The sequence below is a fragment of the Acipenser ruthenus genome, chromosome 11, assembly GCF_902713425.1.
Source record: "Acipenser ruthenus chromosome 11, fAciRut3.2 maternal haplotype, whole genome shotgun sequence".
Taxonomy (NCBI): Eukaryota; Metazoa; Chordata; class Actinopteri; order Acipenseriformes; family Acipenseridae; genus Acipenser; species Acipenser ruthenus.
In genome coordinates, this window is record NC_081199.1 from 34732385 (window position 1) to 34754510 (window position 22126).

The following is a 22126-nucleotide window of genomic DNA, read 5'->3' on the forward strand; positions in this document are numbered from 1 at the left end:
TTCACCGCCTCTCGACTCGACTATTGCAACTCTCTCTTGGTGGTCTTCCGTCACGCGGCATAAACAGATTGCAGCTGGTTCAAAATGCTGTTGCTGGGATCCTTACCAGATGTAAAAAACATGATCACATTACGCCCTGTCTTGCCCAGCTGCACTGGCTACTTGCAAAGTTCAAGATTACTTTCAAAATTCTCTTGCTTGCCTACAAAGCCCTTCATCACACAGGTCCAGAGTATCTCTCCAACCTGCTGACCTGCTATGTCCCTGCATGCAAGCTGAGGTCCTCTGGACACTGGCTTGCTTGTTATACCCAAGCAAAAGTGCACCATACTCGGACAGCGCTCTTTTAGCTTCGTGGCCCCGACTCTCTGGAACTCTCTCCCAGCTTTAGTGCATGTAGCTCCCACAGTTGCTCACTTCAAATCAACTCTCAACACCCACTTGTTCTCTCTTGCTTTCAATGCTCTTTAAGCCTGATATCTGTTATTAACTGTTGTCTAAATTGCTATTTCAGGTATTTCACTCCATCTTATTCGTATGATTCTGTATGACACACGCATCCACAATGTTTAGAATTCACATCCTAGCCTTGTATTTCATGTATTATGCCTGTATTTAATGTATTTGCATTGTTTTTTTACTGTTTGTATTTAATGTACTATGCCCTGTATTTCACTATATTTAATGTATTATGCATTGTTCCTCACTATCTTGTAAAGAGCTTTATGATGGTGGTCAACTATGAAAGGTGCTATATAAATAAATATTGATTGATTGATTGATTGAATGAATGAACACATCTCAATTCCCTGGTGGACAAGTAATGAATAAACAGTGAATTAATTAGCCATGGATGTAGGGGAAAGGGTTTTAATGTTTTAAAATCATGATGAATTAACAGGGCTGAATTCAAAATGAATTACTTCAGAACTCACAGGAAGTGCATTAGATATTAGGTGTTGCAAAAATTGAAGTGTTTTCTTTTTCTTACAAATGTATTAAGACACACTAAATGTCATCATAGCACAATTAAAATGTGTAAGTATGAGATAAACTGATGGTCTGTAGTTAGATATGCTGTAAAGGTATACAATCATGAATCAAATAATACATTTGTCGTCAACACTGATGAGTTAAGAAGATGCAATCCACAATGAGATCAACCTTCTTGAGACCGCCAAGGTTTACTATTATCATTATCAAATCTAATACTCCTGCTGACACCACTGACAATGATAAATGAACCCGGGAAGGGAACACAGTTCTAACAAAATGACCTGAACAGTGCCTATTTCCAAACCATTCTTAGAATAGACAAGGAACTGTGACATCAAAGACAGAACCTACAGAGCATCTAATCTGTACTGTGCTTAATCTTAGATTGGACAAAACAAATATCTTCAAATCAGAAACAAGTATGTTAGTAACGTACCGGTACGTAGGGCTGTACGGTAAAGAGAGCTATGAGTATTATGGAAAGGTAATCCCCATGGCCCATACGCACCAGACATACATGTGTATAGAAGTGTAACAGGGCATGGTTGGGGTCAGTGGGGGCAGCAGTGTGGAGTAGTGGTTAGGGCTCTGGACTCTTGACCGGAGGGTTGTGGGTTCAATCCCCAGTGGGGGACACTGCTGTTGTACCCTTGAGCAAGGTACTTTACCTAGATTGCTCCAGTAAAAACCCAACTGTATAAACGGGTAATTGTATGTAAAAATAATGTGATATCTGTATAATGTGAAATAATGTATAATGTGATATCTTGTAACAATTGTAAGTCGCCCTGGATAAGGGCGTCTGCTAAGAAATAAATAATAATAATAATAATGGTTGTACTAATCTGATACAATACAGCATTGGTTGAACCTGAGCAAGATCAGATCAAAATATGCATCTGTGTAAAACTACCTTTGGCATGGAAGAGTATCAAAACTATAGTATTGTGAAATTAAAATACTGGAAAGTACCAAGAAACTTAGCTGTTCCTGTAGTGCTGTTCCTTTAAATACTTAATACACCCTATAGAATTTCACTTAGTTCTATGCAAATTGGGGGGGGGGGGGCAGATTCATCTTTTTGATCAAATATCAAAATCAGAAATGATTAATGCTTTGCTACTGATAAAAACAGTGATGGAGATGAAGCTGGGATGATAAATAAATGTTTCTGCCCTATAAACCTGTAATCATTCATTTCCCATTCTTAATAACGTCAGTTTTCCATAAATATGCCCAAGCACATGTTAGTGCAGTGACAGATTGTATAAAAATAGCTATTTTATGGAAATGAGAGAAACATGGAGAAATGGAAAAGCAAAAGTGAAATTCAACTTCAATAAAACTGCATACCGATTTTTTTTCCCCAGTAGCTGGCTAAACAACTGTAATTTATCAAAAGTACATTACACTAGCAAGAACCTGTCAATACATTTATTTTTCTTGCAGTCTCGTTTGGAAAAATAAAATCCAATGGAAACTTCAGAGTAAGGGAGGATATGTAAAAAGTCAGATGAATGAATCCTGTTTTAAATACCATTATACACAGCTGTACCAATTAGTATATTCACATAATTATTGTTTTGAGATTCAGCTTTTATTAAGGGGCTCCCCTAAATCCCTTGTTTAGAAAGATACAGGGATTAATGTTTGTGACAGAGTAGCCGTCTGCTGTGTGGATGCGTGCATTCGTTGTTGAGTGACAGACAGGAGATCGAGACGGGGTTGAAGTTGATACACCCCGCAGGCGAACAGGATATATTTACATATAAAGTCAACACACTGAACAGCTCACCTGACACTATCAGCAATGGCAGCGCACAGAGCACATACAACACAGTGTACGAAAACCTTGGTAGGATCTACAATATCTGAACTAATCTTCCCAGTTCAATAATAAACTAACGTTGCAGAAGAGGTTGATCATGGCAGGTAAACGGTTTGGGGGGATATGTGACGGGCGGAAACGAGACAGATTACTGCACTGACTTTGAGTGAATGAGGAAAACTGTGTCACCTTTGGAGGAGTCCTTGGATATATACTGTAAGCATCAAAAATATGCGCAGCAAGGAAAAGGTGCTTTGCCTACATATTTTCTTAATTAGTATCATTTTCCCCTTTAAAATACATCCACTTTTCTTTATCCAGTTGCAACAACATGCTGATGAATGCCTCTAATCTTGTCAGCAAATCTCTTGTTGAAATTTAAACCAGCAACTTCTGAGAGAAAGACAGACACTGCTTCTCATGCACAACCACATTCAATGCAGAATATGTATTTTTAGATTTACATAGTGCTGAAATGTATTAGCAAGAATCAAATGTATTATTTTTAAATGAATGTTAGGAACTTAACATTGCTATAACTCTTTCTCTCAATCCTGACAAGCAAGGGATAAAGAACGATAAGTCACTGTCCTCACGGGACACATCAATTAGAAATCCAGGTAAATGAATTATAAAGGGTAGGACACAATCTGCTTCTATCTCCCTAGTACTATAGAGTTATTATGGCAATAATTGTACTTAATATTGAACAGTTTATACTTGTAATGATAACACCAAATATTTGTGGTTTGTTTTTCAAAATGTAAATGCTATGTTTTAATTTACTAACAAACCTTATTTGCATGGTATCCCTCTAGACTTACCCTTCCAGTCTCACATCTGGCAAACTTCTATTCAGGGCAATCATATCACTGGCCATGAGGTTGAACTGGTTGATTTTAAACAGCTCCTTCATTTTTTCCTGGTCATCTTTTGATATAATGACAGCTTTTCCCATCTCTCCGGGACCCTCCTGTGTTCTTGATATGACAGCTGTAAAATAGATTCAATAACACTTGAGTACATCGGTACACTTGAGATGAAATGTCACCAGTGAGACAATAAGGATAGCTCAAATGGTCAAAAACAGTGATAATAATGTTAGTGTCACTTTCTAAAAGAGCCATATTTTGAATGATGGAAGTTTGTTTATTTTGTCTATACGTACAAGTCGAACAGTTGCATTAAAAACACAATCCAATACTATAGTAACCTTTTGAAAGATAAATGACACAACTGTTGACCCCATTGCAAAAATGATGCACAGATAACAGAACTGTATAAGTGTAATATTCTTCTTTCCCTTGTTTAATATTTGTGAAGTGCTGCTGATTCTGGTCTGTAAGTTACTAGTGCATAGTCGGGTTTGGCTTTGTCTTTGCAGTAGTCTGTTCATGAACATTCAGCACTATCCTCCAAGCAAAAAAATCTGTGTATTTCACAACTCAATATGGAAAAGTGTGATTTAAATGGTTCCATTTAATCACATGTGTGTGCTACATGTTGCAGGTATTTCTAATGTTTTGTCCAGCCTCTGTAGATCATCCAACAAGCATTAGTTAGTCCACGTGATTGACATTTACCCCTTCTGATTAATGAGCTAAGCCACAGAAGCCATTCCTCTCTGCTGGCTGATTGCCCTGTCTGGCTAAAACAATTACATCATCATGTGGTGCTGTTTCAGCCCCTGAGAAAACCTGACTTCTTTCTTTTTTTATACTCTCTTGGTGCTTGTCTCCAAGGAAAACAAACCAATCATACTGAGGAGCCTCTGTATTTTTCAATACTTCCTAATTCTGCTAGTCAAAACATATGGATGTCTTTTAGTCATTATGCACTGGCACAAACCAGCATAATAATTGTGTTGATTAGCCCATTAAATATATATATATATATATATATATATATATATATATATATATATATATATATATATATATATATATTATTTTAATACAGGATATACAATATCGTACTGCTCTAATCTGAACAAGTATCTGTAAGTGCCTGCAGCTGTTTTACACCCCCTGGAGTAATACATGGAAACTGAGGATTCTCACTGCAACCAACTGCTTTTCCTTGAGGGTGTTACTTAGCTGTTATTGACCATTCTGTCAGGTTACTGTATTGTGCCTTGAAAAGAGTGTCAATGTCATTATTTGAGGGTTCTTATGAGAGCTGAAATGTCACCAATGGGGCAATAAGGATAGCTCATATGCTCAGAATCAGTGATAATAATGTTATTGTCGCTTTCTGTATCTGTAGTCTGTCTTATAATATTTTTATGTACACGCTTGACATTATTGTTGCTACTGTCAATGTATGATTATATTTTATTACCTGCAGGGTACACATTTCTGCAGGTTCTGATACAGGAATACTGACAGGAATACCTGGTGTGACAATAAGTATATCTGCCCCCAGACATTGAGTTTGTATTCGTCTTTTTTAACACTTTACAAATATGTTTTACCATGTGATTAGACTTCCACCAGCTACAGTGCCATGTATCATGTTTCGGGAGTTCAGCCATTAATTACTATAATAACTTTATATATATATACACAGTGCCTTGCAAAAGTATTCAGACCCCTGACCAGTTCTCTCATATTACTGAATTACAAATGGTACATTGAAATTTCGTTCCGTTTGATATTTTATTTTAAAACACTGAAACTCAAAATAAATAGGTGACATTGGTTTTATGTCGGGGAATATTTTTAAGAAAAATAAAAAACTGAAATATCTTGCTTGCATAAGTATTCAACCCCCACACATTAATATTTGGTAGAGCCACCTTTCGCTGCAATAACAGCTTTAAGTCTTTTGGGGTAAGTATGTACCAGCTTTGCACACAGTGTCGGAGTGATTTTGGCCCATTCTTCTTGGCAGATTTGCTCCAGGTTGTTCAGGTTGGTTGGACGACGCTTGTGGACCGCAATTTTCAAACAGTGCCACAGATTCTCAATGGGATTGAGATCAGGACTTTGACTGGGCCACTGTAGGACATTCACCTGTTTGTTCTTGAGCCAGTCCAATGTTGCTTTGGCCTTGTGCTTGGGATCATTGTCCTGCTGAAAGGTGAATTTCCTCCCAAGCTTCAGTTTTTTAGCGGACTGAAGTAGGTTCTCTTGCAGTATTTCCCTGTATTTTGCTCCATCCATTCTTCCTTCAATTTTAACAAGATGCCCAGTCCCTGCTGATGAGAAGCATCCCCACAGCATGATGCTGCCACCACCATACTTCACTGTAGGGATGGTGTGTCTTGAGGCATGGGCAGTGTTAGGTTTGCGCCACACATAGCGCTTTGAGTTTTGGCCAAAAAGCTCTATCTTGGTCTCATCTGACCACAAAACCTTTTCCCACATCGCAGCTGGGTCACTCTCATGCTTTCTGGCAAACTCCAGACGTGCTTTCAGATGGTACTTTTTGAGTAACGGCTTCCTTCTTGCCACCCTCCCATACAGGCCAGTGTTATGCAGAGCTCTTGTTATGGTTGACTGGTGCACCATTACTCCACTCCCAGCCACTGAACTCTGTAGCTCCTTCAAAGTGATTGTTGGCCTCTCTGTGGCTTCTCTCACAAGTCTCCTTCTTGTCTGAGCGCTGAGTTTTGAGGGACGGCCTTTTCTTGGCAGTGCCTGGATGGTGTGCTGCAGCTTCCACTTCCTGATTATTGATCCAACTGTGCTCACTGGGATATCCAAACACTTGGATATTATTTTGTACCCTTTCCCTAATCTATGCATTTGTATTACTTTATCTCTAACTTCTGCAGAATGCTCTTTGGTCTTCATTTTCCTTCAGATTCACAGCCTGACCAATGATCCTTCAACAGTGGGGTTTTTATCCAGAAAATGTGACAGCAACTTTAATGGTTCACAGGTGGAGGCCAATGGTAAAGTAATTGTGTCCTCGTTAGGGCAATTTCTTTCATCGGTGTAAACTGGGAGCTTCCACAGCGCAGGGGTTGAAAACTTATGCAAGCAAGATATTTCAGTTTTTTATTTTTCTTAAAAATATTTCCCAACATAAAACCAATGTCACCTTACGTATATACTGTGTGTGTAATATATATATATATATATATATATATTACATATAGATATATATATATAGATATATATATATATATATATATATATATATATATATATATATATATATATATATATAATTATGTACTATTACTCCTACAAAATTTGATAGCTAAAAAGGAATTTGGTAATGTAAAAGGACCTGTCCTCAAAATAATGTATCCACTGAAAATCTGCTGAGTCATAGGCGATTACCTACGGTATGAAGAGAGTATGTACTTTTCTCTAGAGACCACTGGTGTACAGTTGCAATCTGACAAAATCAATTACTGGGCTGTTTAGTTTTGGTACAATTCCCTACATACAAACAGGAGGTACATCATTAATCACCATGACAACCCAGGAGAGTGTGAAAACCAGAAAATTACTATGTCATCACTACCTGAGGGCAATACAAAACCCTCATCTGTTGCCAGCACAAGACTAGCTTGTGAAATACCTTCTACACAAACTCTTTATAACCTTTATTGTGCCAATTCTCCAGTCATAAAGGTATGAGCAAAACTGTTCATTGTCGCTATAAAATAACAATAACCTTAAACAGTTTTGTATCTAACATGCAACTTATTGTAGATAACTATTGGGACTTTGGTTACAGGCCAGTGTAAGACACAGAATGTAGCGTTGGGGTCATTGTGAATAAAGGCAATTAGAAGGAAGAAACTCAATTGATCTACTGGAATTTACATTAACCATATAGATTTGCAGAAAGCTACTCCACAGCCTACAATATAATATGAAAACAGTCTATACTGGCACTTCTTGCCATGACAGTGGTATGCAGTTTATACCATGAAAAAGTAGGTCACCCAGACTTGCATATAGAAAAACTAAAATAGCACAGCATACATAATCCATTTCATAATTTAGTGGGCATAAAGTTTAGCACAGTCTACATATATCCTTTCATAGTTTAGTCTGCTTTATATTTTGATCAATTTCTGTCTGATATTAATGTTTGCTGGAAAACCTGGTGTGCAGTCTGTGGAAAACCCACCTACCAGCTCTGACCGAACAGAATGATGAAATATTAAAGAAGGATTAATTATTGAAGAAGTCACAAAATCTTTTTTTCTCGATAATTTCTTCAAAATACAAGTGATACAAAAATCACATACATGCCAACAGTCCCTATATGGTCGGGACAGTCCCGATTTCCTTGCAAATGTCCCGCGTCCCGATGCATAGGAAGAGAGTCCCGATATTTACCCATAGAAAAAAAAATCATTTATTCTGCACAGTAGTTAGTGAAAACCACACGCTGTGCTCTTCGTGCAGCTGACACATCTGCTGATCACTAACTTATACAAAGGCAAGAACGCTTCCAAATGTTGGCAAGTATTAAATCACCTTGCATTTATTTATCTCCTCACCAGAAGTTGCGTGACAGTTTTAAAAATGGCAAATGAAAAAGAGCTCTGTGTGATATGTGAGATTAATATATATATATATATATATATATATATATATATATACAAAAAAGCCACACAAAGCCTCTATTTAAAAGTTTTAGACAGCAAAAAGCAAACAAACCAGATTATGCGTGCACACGCATAGTGATCTCTATGGAATGCCATCTGGGTCAAAAAGGCGTTGTGCTGGTTTAGTGCAAGTCAGAATCTCATGGGACAGAAAAAAGGCAAGTCATTCTGAAATGCCTCGCTTAAACTGTGCCCAACTTGATGGAAACGCTATTTGGCATCCTTTGTTTTGTAGTTAATTCACTGGGGTAATGTAAGGCCTACACAACATATTTACTCCTGGGATATTTTTCTACTTTAACGTGTAGATATTGTAACGTCTTGCTGTAAAATAAAGGCACCTGCCCATGCTGCATGCTGTCTCTGTCTGCGTTTTGAGCAGTATAATAGCTTTTATTTGCTAAATTACATGTAAATTATACAGTAATTTGGATTGTTTGGTGCAATTAACTAGTCTACTTTAAACAATTATTATTATTATTATTATTATTATTATTATTATTATTATTATTATTATTATTATTCCACAATTTAGTATCCTCACATAGCATTGTATATGCTTTATGAAGAATTTTACAGCAGGGATGAGCAGTTATCTTTAATGTCTACAACAGTAAAAAGCTTTGATATTTCTCTCAAGCATTGACGTCATAAAATTAGCCTCTTGGGACTAATTGCAGAAGCACAGCCTGTAAGAATAGCCTACCTATGCTTTTAGCTACAAAAGATTATATATCATTTAGAAACATATTTACCACCATTTCTGTACTAATATAATTCTCTTACCTAAAAGCTGGAACACTAATCCATGCTTAGTACTATTAATAATGAAAAGAATGAACAGTGGGGTAAAATACATATTCATTGTATTGATTCAAAAAGAGTAAGTAAGACATGTGGATTCCACCAATTCAGTTTTAATTTTTGAGCACATATTTATGCATTGCAAAACCATGCAATATAATAGGTACCAGTTCAAACTCGCCTGGTTTATTCTGCAAAACCGCTACTGTCAAGTTCACTAGCTACACAGTATTAACATTTTCATTTTCCTGACATGCTTTTCCCTTTCCAGAACTCTAAACCTGCCATGCCTTGTTATTTTGTTATTAAGTATTCTGAACATAAAAAAAAAAAATTGCACTGTAATGGTAAGGCAGCTATTTCACTTTTAGTGGGACGCCAGTATGCTTCTGCTATACCTTTCAACTTGTGCCCACTTTGATCTCCCATCTCCCTAGTTCCCCATAGCATCCATTAAACCTGACAATCCTTGTTCTAAACAAGACAGTACAATATCATTCTCCCTTAGAAAAACAAGCTATAAACCACTGACATTGCATTCCATCTTCATAAAGAGAGAGCAAAATCCGTAAACCCACATTAAGAGTTTTCCTATTTTCTTATTATTTAAATTAAAATGTAATAAACTGTTATTACCTGAGCCACATGCCCTCTGTGACATGCTCGGCATTGTAGACTGATGGCCCTCAAAAAGCAGAGGGAGGCTTTTAAGTGATGAAGAAATCATTCAACTCCACCCTCCAAAATGCCAAACAAATTTTCTACTTTGACTCTTAGTAATAATACATGTAATCCTCCTGCCCCTTTTTTTTTTTAAATGTACATTTAAAAAAATTCTGAAGTTTAAAATGAATTGTTAATAAATTAGCTTTTTTTACATGTTTTAAAATTCTGTTTTCCAATTTTATTCTCAAAATTTCTTCAATTGTTAAAAATAAACACTGCTACTGTAGTTCTACAATTGCTGTCTGTTATGTCACCATGTATTATAACAAATAATATACACCAAAACAGCACATATAAGCCTGTAATTCTATGTCTGGGTTTCTGGTGACATTCATAAATCAATTGAGCTAGCACTCTCATGTCACCAGAAACCCTCGACAGAATTACTGCCTTATTACGCACAGTTGGGTGTACATTATTATTAGTAGTAGTAGTAGCATTCCCTCTTAGTCTCTAGAGGAGCTGGGGACCTGGGATGGAGGGTGCTGTACAGAGAACTCACTTCACCGACTCGGACACTGCATGCCCTTCCTGTGGACAGTCCGAGTTGGTGGTTCACATTTATTTTCTGTGTGCCAGGCTGCAGCTGTTCAGTTTCATTTATAAAAACACAGTACAAGAAATGGTCCAAATATGTTTATTTTTCTTCAGATTTGCTTAGTCATTCCTTTCCTCCTTCAAGCTCTACTTTTTTTTTCATAGCTGCAAAAAAAATTATTTAATAAGTCATCACCAGGTATGCTTTTCACAAAATATTGAATAATACAACACTTCCCCATGTCTCAGACTATATCCTCTTTTCCACAATTCTTTCACAGCAAGTATATTTTAATTTTCTCACAGAAATGCAGCTCAACTAAAATGGCTGTATCATCGAACATAAAGCAATGCCATTGCTAAACTACATGTTACTTTTATGAATACACATGTGTCTGTATGACAAGTGAATGCTGAACAGCTGTTTTTAGAAAGAATCCAAGGACAAGAAGAATGCTGCTGGAATCGGTTTCGTTCATAATCTATTGCCACTTTTCTTATGCAAATTACTCCTCATTTTAGCATGTCAGAATCTGCCAGCTCTGGCTGTTGAGAACGAAAGAGCATGAAATCTATTTCTATATCACGTACAGTCTGAATTACATATGCTGCATTTTAAATGGAACTGAAGACACAATTTTTCAGTTTCAGTTCACAAATCATTTTTGAAAGTTAAACAATAGCCCAAACAGCTCTAAAAAAAATGTGGTTGTTATTCTCATTACAGCTGCTTCATATTTCCTTTCAAAATCAAAGTAGCTCCCCAACTCTCAATTATTTGTTGCATACTGTAATCGGGCGATCCATGTTTATTTCTAATGTTGTCATTGTTAAAATATGAATGTATATACCATAGTGGTTAATGAAGGTGGACAGTTGTAAAGAACTGTAATATATGAAACACATCACATATGCCATATACGTGTTAATCTGAATTCACAAATAATTATCAAACTGGGAGAAAGTTTGATAATCAAACTGGCAGAAGGCACAGGTGTCGTTGTCCATCAAATTAACAGTACAAAGGTCACTCTTGAAATCAGGACTTAAAGGATGTGTTGCAGTAAGAATACCTCCGTTAAGAAAGGGAAGCAAGATTAAAAGGCTAAAATATGCACAAGAACATAGAAATTGGACTATGGAACAATGGTCAAAGGTGCTTTGGACTGTTGATGGATGGACAACGACACCTGTGCCTTCTGCCAGTTCTGTTGCCGATTCAACGCTTGTCTTCTTTCTATTCCTTAAGGATATTATCTTCAAGTATTGCTCATCCTTGTTGGACAGCTTTTTGGGTCTTCCAGTCCTGGGTTTGTCAATTACAGATGATGTTTCTCTGTACTTTTTGATTATGCTTTGGATACCACACCTTGAAAATAAAGTGATGCGAGCTATTTTAGTTTTTTCTTCTTTATGCAAGTCAAGGTTGTTATAATAGTAGAAAACACTAGTGGAGGCTTTGAGTAAATTGTTGATGCTCATAATGCATCAGAGTAGAAAATGCAACATGTCTAATCAATCTTTCAATCAATCAATCTTTATTTTATATAGTGCCTTTCATAGTGGACCACCATCACAAAGCGCTTTACAAGATGCAGTAACAACAAGAAAATCCATAATACTTTAAATACAGAGAAATGCATAATACATGATACACAGTAAACAAACAATGCATAATACATTAAATACAGTGAAAATGCAGAATATATGATGTAGCAGCATAATACATGAAATAGTAGCAAACAGCACAGCAGCTAACGGCAGATATCAGGCTTAAAGGGCATGGAAAGCAAGCGAGAATAAGAGGTTCTTTAGAGTTGATTTAAAGCGAGAAACGGTGGGAGCATCACGCACCAAAGCTGGGAGATTTCCAAAGAGTCAGAGCCATAAGACTTTTGTGTAAAATCAGTAAATCTATATATTAACCGCTAAACGTGTAGATTTACCAGTTAGTTCATTCAAATTCCAAGGACTTCTGTCGTGCACAGCCTGCTTCAACTCATACCAAAGATTCTCAATCGGATTTAGATCAGGACTTTGACTAGGCCATTCCAGAACCTTGATTATTCTTCTTTATCCATTCTGAAGTAGATTTTGATGTGTGCTTTGGATCGTTGTCGTGTTGGAACGTCCAGTTGCGCTTCAAACCAAGGTTTGTAGCGGAGAGTTTCAGATGATTGGCCAACATCTTTTGGTATGCTATGGAATACATTTTACCAACGTATTGGAACTAAATTTCCTGTGCTATTAGAGGAAAAACAGCCCCATAGAAGGATATTACCAACTCCATGCTTTACATAAGGTATGGTGTTCTTTTCTTTGTATGCCTCACCAGACTTTCTCCTAATGTAACGGCTATCAGCATGACCAAATAGCTCGATTTTTGCTTCATCACTCCACAAAATCTTTGACCAGAAACTCATATCCATCATTCAAATGCCATTTTGAAAACTTTAAGTGATTGTCCTTGTGACGTTTTCCTAAGAAAGGCTTTTTCCTTTGCCTGCGACTATTGAAACCTTCACCATGCGATACTCGACCTATAGTTGAAATGGAAACCCCAGTCCCACTTGCAGCTAATTCACTTTGAATAATTAAGGCTCCAGCCACAGATATAAAAGACTCACTCCAAGCTCATTATTCGGAATGGTGTTCGAGAGTGGAGAACGAGTTAGAAGGTAAAATGATTGAATAGAGATAACAATTGCTACACATGCTGGCTTTGCACCAGCACGATACTACTTGTTATGGTTATTGTTATGGTTAAAACACAGGAACTGGGGTGCAGAAAAATGGCAGCAGGTGCTCTGGACTGATGAGTCCAAATTTGAAATATTTGGCTGTAGCAGAAGGCAGTTTGTTCGCCGAAGGGCTGGAGAGCGGTACACGAATGAGTGTCTGCAGGCAACAGTGAAGCATGGTGGAGGTTCCTTGCAAGTTTGGGGCTGCATTTCTGCAAATGGAGTTGGGGATTTGGTCAGAATTAATGGTCTCCTCAATGCTGAGAAGTACAGGCAGATACTTATCCATCATGCAATACCATCAGGGAGGCATCTGATTGGCCCCAAATTTATTCTGCAGCATGACAACGACCCCAAACATACAGCGAAAGTCATTAAGAACTATCTTCAGCGTAAAGAAGAACAAGGAGTCCTGGAAGTGATGGTATGGCCCCCACAGAGCCCTGATCTCAACATCATCGAGTTTGTCTGGGATTACATGAAGAGAGAGAAGCAACTGAGGCTGCCTAAATCCACAGAAGAACTGTGGTTAGTTCTCCAAGATGTTTGGGCCAGCCTACCTGCCGAGTTTCTTCAAAAACTGTGTGCAAGTGTACCTAGAAGAATTGATGCTGTTTTGAAGGCAAAGGGTGGTCACACCAAATATTGATTTGATGTAGATTTTTCTTCTGTTCACTCACTTTGCATTTTGTTAATTGATAAATATAAACTATTAACATGTCTATTTTTGAAAGCATTCTTACTTTACAGCATTTTTTCACACCTGCCTAAAACTTTTGCACAGTACTGTATATATATATATACACATTGCTTTTAATTCCTGTATCCTTCAGGTCACAGAATGAAAGACTTAATGAATAAATGACAGACTGCCAAATGCCTAATCCCATGCTTTTCTGGCTAGAATTAGTACTTAGACCTCACTTGACATAATCTAATTCGCAAAAGCTTACAAACACATTTAGATTCTGAATATAGTACTACAGCAGTAACCAGACATACATCATAGCCCTTAGTTCAACTGAAATGACAGGACATTCACATAACAAAATAATGCACAAGTACCAAGAATAGCATTTGCAAAACAACATCTCTCATTTTTTCACTCGAGACTTCTATCCTTTCATAACCTTGCAAATCAGCTTAACTGCCACATGGCACTGGACTCAGTAAAGAAGACAAGTAATGCTAAGAAGACAGAAAGAAAAAACAGGCCTTAAATGATAAAGTCAGCAACTAAGATTTTACAGTACTTGCAAAAACAACAACAAAAGTGTCATCATTTGCAGGATTTGCAGACTTTGAGTAATCACATTTAAGATATTTGTTAAACATGCAGGGGTGTTTTTATTTATTTAAGTAGTATCTCATAACCTCATCAGTGAACACAAACTAGGGAAAAGCAATCCAAAGTAAGGTGTTCATCCATTTAAACATCAGACACTTGCAAAATATATGGCTTTGTGAGAAAGGTGATGTGCAATGTTATATTTGAAGCAATTGCACTTTACAACAGCCACTTGCTGTACTCAACTATCCAGAAGTGAACTACAATATGCATCATTTTAGAATCCATTATACATTGAAACCCCTTAAGCAACATAAAAGGAAGCGTTTGTCCTAGAATACAAAATGAAATAGCTTAAAGGGATGGTATGCCTGTTTCGTGGACTGTGCACTCCTTATATGTTTCATCACATCAATGAGCTGTAAAGTGCACAGCTGTGGGCCAAGAAACTGAATAAGGGCCTGAAATTGAAGTGGGAAATACTTACCTCTCAAAGCAGGCAGCAGTGATCTGTCGTTCTTGTCGTCACACTTGTTACACTCACTGAAGTACAGGAGTAAAAAAACATCTACAAGCACCCAAACCAAAGATGTGGCCAGGACCACTTTGCAGTAGACAAATCTTCTCATGTCTTTAGTTGATGTATACGCTTGCTATGGAATCAATCCACATCAGCAACCTCCTTTTCTGGGATGGAGAAACCGTACCGTGATGACAGAAGGCAACACAGGAGCCACAGAGCATGGATGTTGGACAAGCTTCATCAGTCTGAAAATGAAAAAACAATTATAGAAACAAAGAACTAATATAATTCAACTAATAAATCAACCCCCTCTCCACTATAATCAGCAACCACAAAAATCACTAGAGAATGTGACCTTCTACAGTACAATCCTTCTTAATTATAAGATGTACCATGCATTGCAGAATAAGTGTTTTAGTTGTAAAACAAGAAGACACTTGGTACATACCCTACAGTAATAAGAAATGACACTGCCAGTTGCACACTATAGAGAAATCATATTTTAACATTTCTGGTCAGTTGTGCTATGATGCAGCCTTATAGCACACCGTGATCTAAATAATAATAATAATGATACTTTTAAAATATAATCTGGAATTGTTCTTTCAAGAATCTGTTCATTTAAAAAAATGCCTTGATTACTTGAAATTTCTAAATTGAGAAGAAACCAGCTACAGTGCTACAGTAACTCCATGAACAGCATCAGAAAATAAGTTTTAAATGTTTTTAAATATATGTTATAAATTATTGCTATTATTATTATTATTATAATTATTATTACAAAAAGATCTGAAATATTAATCAAATTAAGCAAACATTCTTGTGGTTTATATATTATAAGAAATGCTTGATGGAATTACAGCCTTGTTATGTGCTGTTGGGTGTACATTCCTTATTTCTTATATTATACACAAATTAAATGACAACCACATTTTCACTGCGTAACAGCAATAGAATGCATACGCTTTTAAAACCTGGGAAACCTGGCACACACATAGTTGCCCCCTACTGTAAAAACTGAGCCCTTTAAACTATAACCACCAGGTACAATACAATGTGTGTTGTCTCCAATATTATAGCATTGACACCCTCTGGGTTTTTCATAAGGAGCTCTGACAACCTTGCTTCCTTATCTTCCCCTTGCAGTGCACTGCCTGGATAGCATACAGCCACAAGACCCCTCCAGAGGTATACACCTATCAGAGAAGATGTCACGCTTGATCTAGGTTACCCCTTATCACATTTTAAAGTGCTAATGCGAATCAAAGAAGCTGTTCTCAGAAGGATCAGGTTGCTTAAAGTTGCCCTGTGATTCCATAAGAACCCCCTGCTACAAAACAGATAGCTGGAAGGCCCTGGATTGCTATGAATGGTGCCCTCCAAGCTCCAGAAAGCAAATACACAAGGACAATAACACCTTAACACTTATCCACTTGGAAGATGACTATTTGTATTCAAAACATTAGTTGTTAGTTTGTACTGGTTAATGCAAATCAATCTCCTCAACAATATTCTTTGTTGGAATGGTATCTATTTGCCACACTTTAAAAGCATTTCTGTGGTTTGCTATTTAACTAATGATGGCTTCTTGTATATTTCTGCATTCATGTCCGTAATCCACCATGAGAATGTAAGACAACATACTTTGTTTCACTGTTGTATTAAATATATATACTTGTACTTTATGAGAGTACTACTGGTATTTATCTTGAGCACTGGAGTCCTTCTTTTTATTAATTTGATTACTATCCTGAGGAGACAACCATTCTTAAATTGCTACTTATGTTCTTACAGTTGAGCTACATTTTTTCTAAGATTTATTTATTATATTTTTTTTATGCCAAGCTCACAAAACCAAACAAAAACTCTTTTCACGCTACCTAAATAGAGCACAATCAACACATGTTAAAAACACAAATTAAGTGAATGACAATCACATGTTTTCAACGCTGGTTGATCATGCATTATTTAAGTCGTGTTAGTAGGGTTTGTGATGTTGTCAGTTCCAAAAGGGCTTGTTGTGCCTGCCTAGTGCAGTTTTCAGGGGCTCCGTACACAAAAACACGTACAGAGTTTGGTTTTCAGGAACAAAAGAAAGTCAGACTTTTTTTCAAAAACCTACAAACAAAAGACTGGCTTGAGGGCCATAAAATATAAACTATAACTGGTTCCAAATAAATGTACCACACTGGCTTTCACTCTCCTCCTACACACTCTCCAACCAACCACTCAGTCTCCTTTTATACCATGACTGACAATTAATTATTGAATCACCACCTGGCCACACTTTTCTCCCAGTCACTTACACAATCAAACAATTAAACAAACAACCAAATCACTCCTACATTTACACAATCACACAATGCCATCACCATGTAAGCCTCCAAACTCACACACACACACGTGCACCCCCATGTGCAGAGCCTATGCTCTGTCACAGGTTGCAATAGCTTGTCTTGTCATACTACTGTACCTAAATAATACATGATTGTCAGATATCGAGAACAGTAAGTAAGTAAGTAATCACCGACGGAACACACTGAAATAATGTAAAACATTACTGTAAGACAGTAAATGATTAGAGACAATAATGAACAACCTTTAAGACTGCAGCTGTAAATTCCATTCTAATTCTCAAATCAAATTCCTCTGCCTTTTCATTCCATCTGGTTCATGCTCTGCAACAGATTTGCAAAAAGGTTTTAGTGCTATAAACCTAGCTGCAGGCATTGCAAACAAACAGCCTACCCTTAAAAAGACAGCTTTATTAGCTGGAGAGGTGAAGTTTCTTGTCTGTTAAGCAGTGCAATCAGGATTTCAGATAAATGGTTGTATGGCAGTAAAAGCTTACAAAAGAATTGGGCAGAATTAGAATGTAATTTTGTTCAATGCTACTTTGGTCATCGTATGCAACAGGTGCATCTGACCCTATTTCTGTCTTGTGATTAATCCTGGGAATTAAAACCACTAAATAAATACCAGTATGTCATTATGTCAATGTGACAAATATTGTGGTTTGTGAAAAACGTATATTTTTTGCAACCCTCGGGAGGCAGAAAGAATATACCATGCACACTTTAAATAAGGATTACTCATGTTTCCCCGAGTCGGACAAGGACAATTAACAGTTAATCATATATATGTAACGCTATCCTGCAATCTTCAAAGAGTTATACAATATGTTCAATTTAAACACACTGGGGTGTATTTTCACCCCTTACTGTGGACAGGGTAATTGTGCTAGAGGTGTCAATCCCCACTATAACTCATCCTAAACAGGTTTGTCAATTTGTTTTGTCAGTAACTCATTGATCTACTTCAGAATTTCTCCTAAATGAATGGTATCAAAACTGAAAATCTGGAGGAAAAAAAAAAAAGTTTTAAAATGTTTCCTATTTATTACATATACCCAAACTTCTGCAATTTTAACTTTTGTCCACCCAATTGCTACAATACTTTACGCTGGTTTCTATCTGCAACCATGCTGACTTTTTTCAGAGGATAACCATAGACCAGGGTGGCCAAAGTTGGTACTTCCAGTCCTGGTCTTAGTTCCAACCCTGGTTTAAATTGAACCAATTAAACCCCCATCCAAACCCTAAAGTAGTTCATTTAATTTACCTGTTAAACCCAGACTGGAATAGCCCTCCAGCACTGTGATTGGACACCCATGCCATTGACCAGGGGTCTCCAACCCTGGTCCTAGAGAGCTACAGGGTCTCCTGGTTTTCTTTCAACCAAGCTCTCAGTTACTTAATTGCACCAATTATTGGTTTAATTAGTCAAGAATAACAGGGTTTCCAGACTACACACCTCTCATATATTGGAACCAGGTCTTAATAACATGAAAAAGTAGGTCATCAAATTATTTTTAACAATATATGGATTAGGGATGGGCATATAGATTATAATGAAACAATAAAGTATCTGCATTGGGACAACTATAAAATATGAATACATGTTCACATTAAGTAACTAACATATGATATTATATACGGTACATAGCTCCTGGTCCTGGTGTATACGTTCTGCTACATGAAGTCCCCCTTGACAGAACACTTACTGTACGAGATTCTGACACCGAAAATAAATACTTTACTCCAAACAATGGCTTTTTATATTTCATCAATTAATTTGAAAATGGGTCCATAATCTGTCTCTCTAAGCACAGCAGTTCGTAGTCTACAAATCAAATGAAACCTGTCTGGCCAGCAGAGAGAATCTACAATCGAGAGTAGGCGACACACGAATACATTATACTGCTACATTTTATGTGACGATAATGATACTTTTTTTTTTTTTTAATGCCAGACCAATCATCGTTTATGAAAACATCAATGATAAAATGTAATTAAAAATGAGTGAAAGCATATTGTATTCAAAGACACTCAACCGGAGTGCAAATGCAGCAAACCAGTGAAAATTACCTTTTTGGATTCGCTAAAATCATAAGTTATTTGCTGTAACTTAATATTTTCCTTTGTCATGCTCATATGCATTGCACTCCATAAGTCTACTAAACCAATAGCCACGTTAACTTTGTCATCTTAATATGTAACATGACACTCAAACATCAAGATCTAAAATCAAACATCTTACCTTCCTCAGATGCCACACAGTTGCACTCACAGAAATACTGGGGTAACCTGTTTAAAGGCACAGTGTGCCTGCTTTTAATGGCAAAGATAATTGAGTTGTATATATTATAGCCTTACTTTATACAGTAATATAGAGTATGTAATACTTACTGGAAAAGATTAAATGGTGCAGTACACAGTCTTGGCAACAAACAACGTGTTGCATATCTTTACACATTATTCACCAGCAAAACCAAGGTGCAATACAAAAAAAAAAGTATTAAATGCAAAATCAATTAAAAAAACAGATTAAAGGATTTTGTGTTTGTATTTAGATGTTAAAAGCGGAGAGACCGTCATGGTCTCTTTCGGAAACAAAAATGACGTTCCTCTAAGAAAGCTTGACAGTTCTTGCAAGACACAGCCTTAAACTCTGCGTCTTTTCCGCCATCCCTTCGTATCTACCACTGACAGCACGATTATCAAAACACGCACATTATTTCTTTAAGAATTCAATGCACAGGGGAAATAAGTATACTGTAATCTGGACGACTTCTATAGACTTCGCTTGACCAAAGCCAAAAGATAACGGAAAAAAGCAAAGCTACGCTCTGGCACAGACAACCCTGAAAATGCAAGGCTAAAAGAAAAGACTGCCTTCACTATGGTATAATTGGCTGCAGTAAATGTCAATCATTAACTACCTGCTTTTGTTGAATTGCAAAGCACTCTGGTAATTGAAGTTTATAAGGTAACAATATGTTTACTTGCACATGGGACATTTTATTTATTTATTTTTTAAATTTTGCTTTATAAAATCACTAATGCTTTACAAATCACTGAATTGAAATATCAGGCGTAGGGTACCCCAGTACAAGTGCAGAAGCAAAATCTTGCTGCATGCTATTAAATGCAGCTCACACAAATTTTAATACCCCGTATTGTTAAGAACGCAACTGCTTGGGATCTGAATACACAAACTGGTCTAAAAATATCCAGCGCATGTGTACAGCAACTACATCCTATTAAGACACCAAAAAATTAATTGTGTAATTTTACTGTAAATACATGTCTTTTTTTTTCTTTTTTTTTTTTTTCCTAACTGTTATTAGCATACACCTTAACAATGTTAATAAAGACATGGTTAAACAAAATGAATACTGTTAGTTTACAAATGAGTTTACTGCAAAAAAGGATTGTGGCGTTTTCTGAAATCATTTCAATTGAATATGAACCTTATTAAAAATATATCCCAACTGCTCCATGGATTCTAGTGCTGTAGCCCCGTGCTGTAATAGAGTGTTCACTTTAAAAGTCTTGAAGTCTGAAACTGTTAGGTATAAGATTCTGCAATTATGGACCATAAGCCTCAGAGTTAAGAACCCCCACCCCTGATGATAATACACCATTCACCCTGCTACAATACTTACTTATCTTTTAGCGTAGCCAGCTGAGCTTTAAAGTAGAGGCAGTGATAGAAGGTCATCTAAATAATATTAATTTATTACAGGTAGGATGGAAACCTTGGAATAGAACTGTAGAATGCTGGAATTTATTCATAATAAAACAAAATGGTATTGTTTTTTTTGGTTTTTTTTTTTTTTTTTTTTTTTATATATAAATTAATGAACCAGTAGATTGCACTAATATGCAGGTACAAATAATTCTTGTTTATTTATTTATTGATTTATTTTGATATATTTGTATTTGTTGGTTTTTTTTACATGTCTTGACAGAATTACATAGTTTATATAATATATAGTATTGACACCCATGAATAATTGCTAAGGTTATCAACCATACACACTTTCCTAATGTAGCAGCTTAATATTACAATTTTGTGCATGTGCTGTAAATATTGAACATTAAGGATTTATGCAATGTTGTCTTTTTTATTATTAAGATAATTACAAAATGGAATTCTAGCAAACCTTGAAATATGGCAAGCATGTTAAGACTGACAGCAGAGAAGACATTTTCATGGAGCTTGAAGAAGATCTGCCAGATAGTGGCTTGAGTAGGATGCTAAAGATAGCTACAAGAAGATCAGAAATGCCCAATGCTGTACATCAAACTCAGGAGTACACACACTGTGACGGTCAGTCTTCAGTAAGGTGCCAGCAACAGTGATTGTTATTTTAGAGCAATATACAGTGCCTTGCAAAAGTATTCAGACCCCTGACCAATTCTCGCATATTACTGAATTACAAATGGTACATTGAAATTTCGTTCTGTTTGATATTTTATTTTAAAACACTGAAACTCAAAATCAATTATTGTAAGGTGACATTGGTTTTATGTTGGGAAATATTTTTAAGAAAAATGAAAAACTGAAATATCTTGCTTGCATAAGTTTTCAACCCCTGCGCTGTGGAAGCTCCCAGTTTACACCGATGAAAGAAATTGCCCTAACAAGGATACAATCACCTTACCATTGGCCTCCACCTGTGAACCATTAAAGTTGCTGTCACATTTTCTGGATAACAACCCCACTGTTGAAGGATCATTGGTCAGGCTGTGAATCTGAA

General features: G+C 36.6%; 1 protein-coding gene across 3 annotated transcripts in view; it reads right to left on the reverse strand.

Annotated features, from left to right (window-relative positions):
• The window catches only part of LOC117426955 (polypeptide N-acetylgalactosaminyltransferase 13), a 47224-nt gene extending 26975 nt beyond the window's left edge, over nucleotides 1–20249 (reverse strand). For all 3 annotated transcript variants that reach the window (XM_034045224.3, XM_034045223.3, XM_059033797.1), the window contains exons 1-3: nucleotides 19770–20249; nucleotides 14986–15266; nucleotides 3649–3817 (exon numbers count right to left, since the gene is read on the reverse strand). In XM_034045224.3, the coding sequence (XP_033901115.1) occupies nucleotides 3649–3817; nucleotides 14986–15127 (311 nt within the window). In that variant the 5' untranslated portion in view covers nucleotides 15128–15266; nucleotides 19770–20249. The remainder of the gene's footprint in view (nucleotides 1–3648; nucleotides 3818–14985; nucleotides 15267–19769) is intronic.
• Between the last annotated feature and the right edge of the window lie 1877 nt (nucleotides 20250–22126).